This window comes from Vanessa atalanta, chromosome 14, assembly GCF_905147765.1.
Source record: "Vanessa atalanta chromosome 14, ilVanAtal1.2, whole genome shotgun sequence".
Lineage (NCBI taxonomy): Eukaryota > Metazoa > Arthropoda > Insecta > Lepidoptera > Nymphalidae > Vanessa > Vanessa atalanta.
This window is the reverse complement of record NC_061884.1, coordinates 12,669,353-12,677,500: the sequence shown is the minus strand read 5'-3', so window position 1 is coordinate 12,677,500 and position 8,148 is coordinate 12,669,353. Positions and strand designations below refer to the sequence as shown.

The window sequence follows — 8,148 nt, the reverse complement described above, 5'->3', positions numbered from 1 at the left end:
AATTAATATCTCGTTAAATATATGATAGAGACAATCATTTCGTTTCATAAGGTAAATAAATGAAAACAAGTTAGTTAATAGGAGGCTGACGCATCTTCACACCCGACGGTTTTCATTTGTAACTATTTTTGTACATAAATTCAAATATGATGATAATTTAATAAGAACAATAATTTTCTTAAATTTATCAATTCCTCACCTGGACTCTCTGGTATTCCGTTCTCCTCATCACTGTTAATTTTTTTTTCGTAAAATCATGGGCTTTTTAGTTTTTTTTTTTTTCTAGTTTTATGATAAGATTTTATCTCCCAGATTTCATTATATCACGTTTTTTAACATATATTATAAAATTTAAAACAATTTAACAACGTTTAATACATTTTGTTCAAGATCAAATGACATTATGCCAAATAATCATTTGGTTTATCATTTCGTCAATAGATGGCGTTAGATGTATTTTACATCGCGCTATCGAAATGTTTTTTCTAAACTATAATACAATTTTTGTAATTTCATAAAGTGCGATCAATTACACTATCTGACCAGCAGTACATACTCGGTGGTTTTATTTTGAAGTCTCACAGTACCAACGCTACCGGGTATCAACCCTAACAATAGGATATACTTAAAATAGGTGTTATACTTAAAATCTTTTAGGTAAGTATTATTTTCGTTAACTCGGTTAGATAAGTAGACTTACTTCATTATTATATTGATTCTCAAAAAAATCTGCACTTTCAATATATTTTCAAATAATTAGTTTAGTCTTATAAAATATGATTTAATTAGGATAGTAGAATATATTGTAGGTTAGGTTGAATTTTGGTTGTATGTTTATTACGATAGATAAATTGGCTTTCTGAATTTTTACTTTGTTTGATTGAAAAATGTGTGAACATTTAGTTTAGTCTTCTTCTATATCTATCTAGATCTGTACATAAAATCGTAACTGATCGGGGGTATATTACTGGGGGTATCCATTAACGCAATAGGTCACAATAATTTGATTTTTACAATTTTTTCTTTTAATCGAGATGTTATGGATCCAGGGCGATGAAATTAAAACCTTTTTAAAGAGTTCCAGTGGTGTTACATCATCCCTTTGCATATTAAAATAAATATACTATAAATATAAATGGGTGCGGCGCATGTTTTTATGTTTATACACCGGTTCCTAAACATTGCAAAAAAATAATCGTTTACTTTTAAGCGAGTTCAGTGCACACGGCTATCTTCATGTGTAATGTGTGTGTTAAGTACCGATGTGCATTTTTTGTAAAGTTGGTACCGATGTGAGGCCTGAGAGGCCGCGTATATAATATCAGCCCAGTTGGGCACAACTTGAACTTAGAATGAGTTCATTCTAAGTTCACGCTCTAATACTAACTGTCGATATATTTTTTTTTATAAATGATCCTCTATCAGGGTGTCGTCCCACGTGTGCATCATGTAAAATATGAGAATTGACGCAACTAATACCTAAAATCCAGTAAAAAATTGTCATAGACGCCGTCTTGATCGGCGACTGCAAGCATTTTTTATCTATTTCGTCTACACCGCTTTTCGTAGAATTATGAAATATATTAGCCAGAAATTCTGGCTCCTCTGAGTGTGTTTGTTCTTCCATTATGATACATTGATGAAGCTAAAATGACAGCTATTCCTATCTTGGCAACATGAAACAATATCGTTATATCCTTCGTAAAACCAAATAAAGTTCTGGGGATATTTCTCTTTTATTTCTTTTTAATCTGTCGCACAACTGTTTCGTTTGCTGCCGGAAGTCCTTGGTGTATCCATAGTTCATAATATCTCTCAAAATAACCGTTTACTCAAACAATAAATAAAACAAAAAAAAACTTACGTAAGTAACGATCTGAGGCCTGTGAGGCCACTTCGGAATTTCAAAGGGTAATTACTCACCAAATACATCCGCGACTAAAACATTGCCGTTTCTGACATCAATGTGGGCACTAACCATGCAGCTACTGAAAAGCTGGGACAGGTATAATATTGTGAAGAGAAAGGACTAAACTAGCAAATCGAGTACCTATCGGGGCCTCTGTGACCGCACGTCGGTACTTAAAGGTTAACCTATAAAAATGCGTACTAAAGTTTAAATCTTATTTCGTTGTCTTTGGTGCATGTCTTAGGACTAAACTCGTATTCTTTTAATCGATTTAAAGTGTGGCTTTGACGTTTACAGTATTTAATCGAATCGTGTTAGAACGTTTTAATTTTAAGCAAATAAGGATTCATGCTTAAAAAAGTTATTGTGCTTAAGTACTTAATTAAAAAAAAACACTGTTGTGTTAAATGCTTACCCATTAAACGTCCATCTATAACCTGGATTAACAAATAACAATTTAACTGTCTGTCAATCTGACATTAGTACACTCATTATTTTATTTTTAACTTTTATTGGCGAAGCTTTATAAATATTGCAATAATTTAACAATTTTAAGTGATAAATTAAGTTTTATTTGTCGTTACCCTTTTTATCATCCATTAAATACCTACTCGTAAGATATAATTTGAAAGATATAAATCAATCATAACAAATAAGTGAAGTGTCGTTAAAACATTAAATTATAAACTCAATTCGAGAAGTGTTTCTGATGATATTAACAACTTATCAAGTCCAATGGTGATGGCGACGGATGTCTTGTACGCTGAGCAACAAGTTAGGCATGAGGTTGTACCTTTTATTTTTGTTAAATAGTCATCTAACAACATAGTATTTTCTTACTACAACTGCAACAGGGCCAACTTCTAAAAATATTTACAATATTATGTGTTAATTATCGTAGGAATAAAGTAACAATTAGAAAAAGTAACAAAAATAGATCAATAATTAAAAAATTAATTGTAACAATCTGTAACTTGTGTTGTGGTTCAAATTCATTTGCAGAAATTAATGCACACATACTAATGGGTGGGGATTGAAATTTGTTTTGTTTTACAAAGTACTCTTTATTATTTTAGTATAACTTGCTACTATCATGGGTATATGTGGATCAAATTGTAGTCGTTCTTATATTATATATTTTTAATACTAACATCTATTAATATGATTTCATGAGACATTTGAATTAAAATAGTTTTGCACTATCTCCCTGTTATTGGTATGATATGAAATATAAACTAAATTATTAATGAATATACCGTGTCGTAGGAACCAGAGGTTGACGGGGAGCTTGGGGAAGCAACAGCTCTGCACGAGCAACTCGTGAGACATGTACTAGCAGTCAGCGGGGAGTTAGTAAGTGTTGCATCACAATTTTCTTTTTTTTTTTTTTTATTGGACAACATCACATACATTACTCTGATCCCAATGTAGTAGCTAAAGCACTTGTGTTATGGAAAATCAGAAGTAATGACGGTACCACATATGCCCAGACCCAAGACAACATAGAAAACTAATGATTTTTTTTCTACATCGACTCAGCCGGGATTCAAATCCGGGACCTTGGAGTGGCGTACTCATGTAAACCGGTGTACATAATACTTGATCACGGAGGTCGAGGTCGTTGAATTTAATTAATTAGCTGTATTTTGTTTTTGTGTATATTTTAATTTCCCTAAATAGAGTTATATTTCACTTGCGCTTCTGACAAGCACTTCTAAATCATCATTTACCAGTTTATAAATTAAATTAAAAGCAAAGAATGCTTTTTTATTTCAAAATCTAGTTTTTTTAAATACCTTTGTGTACACTTCTATTCAATGGACTGCAAATTGTACATTAAATAAAAAAAGCTAAAAAAATCAATTCAATTTTTCTAGCTGATAAACATCATACACTTATATATTTTTTTTAATGTTATGTGGCATTATATTAATATGACGCATACCTTCATTGCATTATAGCATCACATATAAAGTAACACTCACAATTACTAAATAATTAGAAACATTTAGAATAATCAATAACATTCATCCAATGAAAGTATTCTGTTTTGAATCCTCTTGTTTATACCCACACTTCACTATACATCTTGGAGCAATAAAATGTTAATTCACCTGCCACCTACTGAAATTTGACACAAAATCTATAAAAGAGCGTTGTATATGAAAAGTATGAAATAACTAGTAGAATTAATATTATAATTTTTTTTTTTTAAATTTTGGTCTAGTTGTTTTTTACTTTTTTAAATTAACAATGTGAAGTCCAAAGCTCCAAATAAAAGTAAAAGATCTTTCCAGCGGCGGCCTTAGGTTGTGGCGAACAGGGCAATCGCCCGGGGCCTTATTTATTTAAAACTTTTTTTTATTTAAAACTGGTTATAAAATAACAAAAATATAAAAAAAATTTAATTTATTAAAATAAAGTTAGTTAACTATTCATTAATTCAGAACATAATTGATAATATCGCGCCTCGAAACACTTGAAGATACGTTTTTTAATCGCATCGCAAACCGAGAACTCTCGGCCCATGCTCTAATAAAATATTTTAGTGTAAGGAAGGAACTTTACCATCACTCAACATAACAAATACCTAAACCAAACAACCAGACCTACTTCACATCGAATTCGAATCACATACATACTTTTCAAAGAGTATTTCACACACATCACAAATATTTCCAGCCCCTCATTCGATTTAGTAATTATTACTTATATAACCAGGAGTCGCGGTCAGACGTATGGGGCGAACACTCCTACGCCCGAGCCCACGGCCACGCGACCAACTCGCAAGTCCGCGCTCTGCTGCCCGAGCCCGACCCCGACCTCGAGCCCGACGACGTCATCGACGTCCAAACGGAACAGCGCAGACCGCCAGCGCCTCCGCTCGACGAATGCGACGACGAGCTCGACGACGAGGTCGGCGACGACGACGACGCGGACGACGACTGGGAGGAAAGACTGGTGGCCCTCGCGCCGAGCGCGGCGCACGTGCGACTCGCCAACGTGGCGCTGAGCGCGCTGCGCGACCTGCGCCTCGAGCGCCTGGCCGGGCCGCGCGGGCGCTGGGCGCGGCGCGAGGGCGCGCGGGCGGCGGCGCGGCGCCTGCGCGGGGCGCTCGCCGCGCACTGGGCCGGCGGCGCGGGCTGGCTGCACGCCGCGCTCGGCGCCTGTCTGCCGCGCTCGCTGGGCGCGCTGTACGCGGAGCTGGCGACGGAGCTGCGGCGCGCCCTGCCGCGCCTCGCCGACCGCCTGCCGATGCCGCGCCCCGCGTCGCCCTACGTCGACCCGCTCTCGGCTGTTAACGGTACCGACGCGTCGTCTCCCACGTACGCTATTTGAACGACTGCAGGCTGTTTGGTTTCGATATATCATTTCGCGTTTTCGTAGTATCATATACAACAAGACAAATATCACGTAAAGTAGCGACGTGTGTGATCCATTTTTGACTGCGCCATACTCGTCAATAAAATGGGATTAACCGTCGGTGACGGTCGGTAACCAGTTCCCATTCCGACAAGCAGAGCGGCGATCGGCCAGTGAGCCGGGGCCTTGGCTCGCCTGGGCGCCGGGAGGGTGCGAAGCCGAGGACGAGCGGTGGGTGCGGCGTCTCGGGGCGGCGCTGCACACGCGCCGGCTCCGCACCGCGCCCGACGCGGGGCCCGCCCCGCCCGACCGCTGGTGCGCGGCGGTGGCTCACGACGCGCGCTCCGCCCTGGGCGACCTGCTGACAGAGGCCGGGTGAGACTCGCGCGCCGCCTCGCTCGCCCCACTCATCGGCGACACTCGCCCCACTCATCTCGCCGTTCCTCCCAGGCGCCGCGCGGTGATCCTCGGCGGCGCGGGGGCGGGGGCGTCGCTGGCGGCGTGGCTGGCGGCGGGCGCGGGGGCGGCGGCGCGCGTGCGCGGGCTGCTGCTGCTGGCGCCGCCGCTGCTCACGGCCGAGGGGCCGCGCGACTGCCCCGACGACGTGCTGGAGGAGGTGAGTCTGCGCGCGGACGCGGCCGGGCGGGCGCGACGGCACTTCACTGAGGGCGCGGCGCTCGGCAGGTGGAGGTGCCGCTGCTGGCGGTGGTGGGCGGCGGCGCGGCGCAGTGCTGGCGCGGCGCGGCGGCCGAGGTGGCGAGCCGCTTCGGCGCGGCGGAGCGCGGCGCGCGGGCGGCGCGGCGCGTGCTGCTGCTGGCGGGCGCGGACGACGCGCTGCGCCTGCCGCGCTCGCACCGCCGACGCCTGCGTCTCCCGCAGCAAGCGCTGGACGCCGCCGTTGCCGTGAGTATCCGCGCTGACGATCGTTACGATTTTTGTTTTGCAGAAAAGTCAAGTTTCTTTGGGAAATGATCGACATACTGTTTCGAACTCGATATTTTCTTTCGAAAGTAAACTCAAACTCAAACTCAAATTCCTTTATTCAATATAGAAGTATTACACTTTCTTATTGATTGTCAAGTTAAACACTACCACCGGTTCGGAAAAGAAAACACCCTGACCTGAGAAGAACCGGCGAAAGAAACTCAGCGGGACTTTTTTTTTTTTTTTTACGTCAAATTAATTATATACATAATTATATATGAGTAGAAACAGCCAGGAGGCGATCGTTTCATTCCCAAGGTGTGCTATCAAACATAAACTCACTAATTGTATAGTAACCTTTCGCACACAAGCGTTCCTTAACAATTTAAAGTAAACTGCCTGCTCCGCCACAGGACGGTCTCTTATATCGGTATTACTTACCACCGAGAACGTTCTTGAAAGGTGGAAAAACAAAGGGCATGTGACAATAAACAAAAATAATTAAGAATGATTTGCAACTTCTTTAAAACGGAATCCCCGTACGGCTTAAATAACATTTAAATTGTCACTTCAATTAATCATGAGGAGCCTTTCGCCGATTCCAGCGGTAGATTTAGCGGTTTCTACTGGTGACTGTGACTAAGATGCGCTGTGTGCAGGAGGAGTGCGCGCGCTGGGCGGCGGAAGCGGCAGAGGGGCCAGCGGGGGCCCCGGGGGGCGCTGCGGCGCTGGCGGGTGGCGTGGCGGGGGCCCGGCGGCGCGGCGCGGAGGGCGAGGCGGCGCGCGCGACGCCCGGGTGAGGGCCGAGTGCCGCCGCTGTGATGTATTATAGCATTATTGCTAAGCAAATTTTAACTATTTCAATATTTTCAGAGCTTCCCGGTCGGTAGACGTAATAGGTAAGTTTATACTCAACTCGTCCTCTAAATATCAAATAGTGCCGAGTGGGATACGTCACAGAGACACCTCCGGCGTTTTCTTCTAAAAGTATAAATAAGTATAAATACGTTAACATTGGAAATTTAAACACGCTACGCACGCTTTCTTATTATATATAATACTTATAACGTCATGAATTTTGAAGTAAAAAAATAGTTTGAAATAAACTCCCGCATTAAACGATACGTGTCCAACCGCGTCGCGCAGAGGGTCGCGTCGTGTCGCGCGTGTCCGGGGGCTCGCCGCTGGCGCTCCTGCCGCCGCGCCGCGTGGAGTCGCGCGCCGAGCCGCGCGCCGAGCCGCTCGCCGTCGCCGACATCATGCAGCTGCCCATCGTGTTCGCCGACGACGACCCCGCCGCCGCGCGCACGCTCGCGGGTGAGTGGCCGCGCCCGAGCCGCCCCCCGCCTCCCGCCCGCCGCTCGTCCGTCACGCGCCCTGTCGCTTGCAGACGCCGCTCTCGCGCCCGACGCCAGCCCGCTCACCGTGACCAGCGGCGCGCCGGGCGAGACGCGCGACGAGCGATCGCGGCGCCGGCGTGGCGCGGGAGGCGGCGCGCTGCGCTACACGCGCGTCATCGTGGCCAAGCGCGGTGCCGCCCGCCCCGCCGCCCGCGCCGCGCGCCCCCCCGCGCGCCCCGTGCTGCTGCGGCGCCGCGCTCCCCCCGCGCCTGCCGCGCCGCCCGCCGACTGTACTGAAATTGATTATTAAATATATGAGTAATTAAATATGATTCGTTGTTCGTCGTTTCATTTCCACACGTCACGGTTTCAGAGAATATAGTTGGTACATATACTATTTCATACTGTTCCGCTCACCTGACCCGCACGCCCCGGCGGGCTGCATCAAGTTAGCCCTTCGATCATTTCGCGTGTGTACTCATTATGTATAAATCTTAATTCTTAATGTTCTACAAAAAAGGCCGGATGTCAGTACCCAGATTCTGTATGACACAAATCGTAACGAGCCAACACGAGTGACCTAACGCGCTAAGAAACACAAACATGCTTTCC

At 44.5% G+C, this 8,148-nt stretch overlaps 1 protein-coding gene across 1 annotated transcript; it reads left to right on the top strand.

Annotated features, from left to right (window-relative positions):
• Positions 1-2,382: 2,382 nt before the first annotated feature.
• Positions 2,383-7,846, top strand: LOC125069019 (KAT8 regulatory NSL complex subunit 3). Its single transcript, XM_047678422.1, has 10 exons — positions 2,383-2,695; positions 3,176-3,262; positions 4,631-5,213; positions 5,431-5,647; positions 5,723-5,888; positions 5,957-6,175; positions 6,856-6,992; positions 7,070-7,095; positions 7,343-7,513; positions 7,587-7,846. The coding sequence occupies exons 1-10, from the start codon at positions 2,645-2,647 to the stop codon at positions 7,844-7,846; spliced, it is 1,917 nt and encodes a 638-aa protein (XP_047534378.1). The 5' UTR covers positions 2,383-2,644.
• Positions 7,847-8,148: the final 302 nt, after the last annotated feature.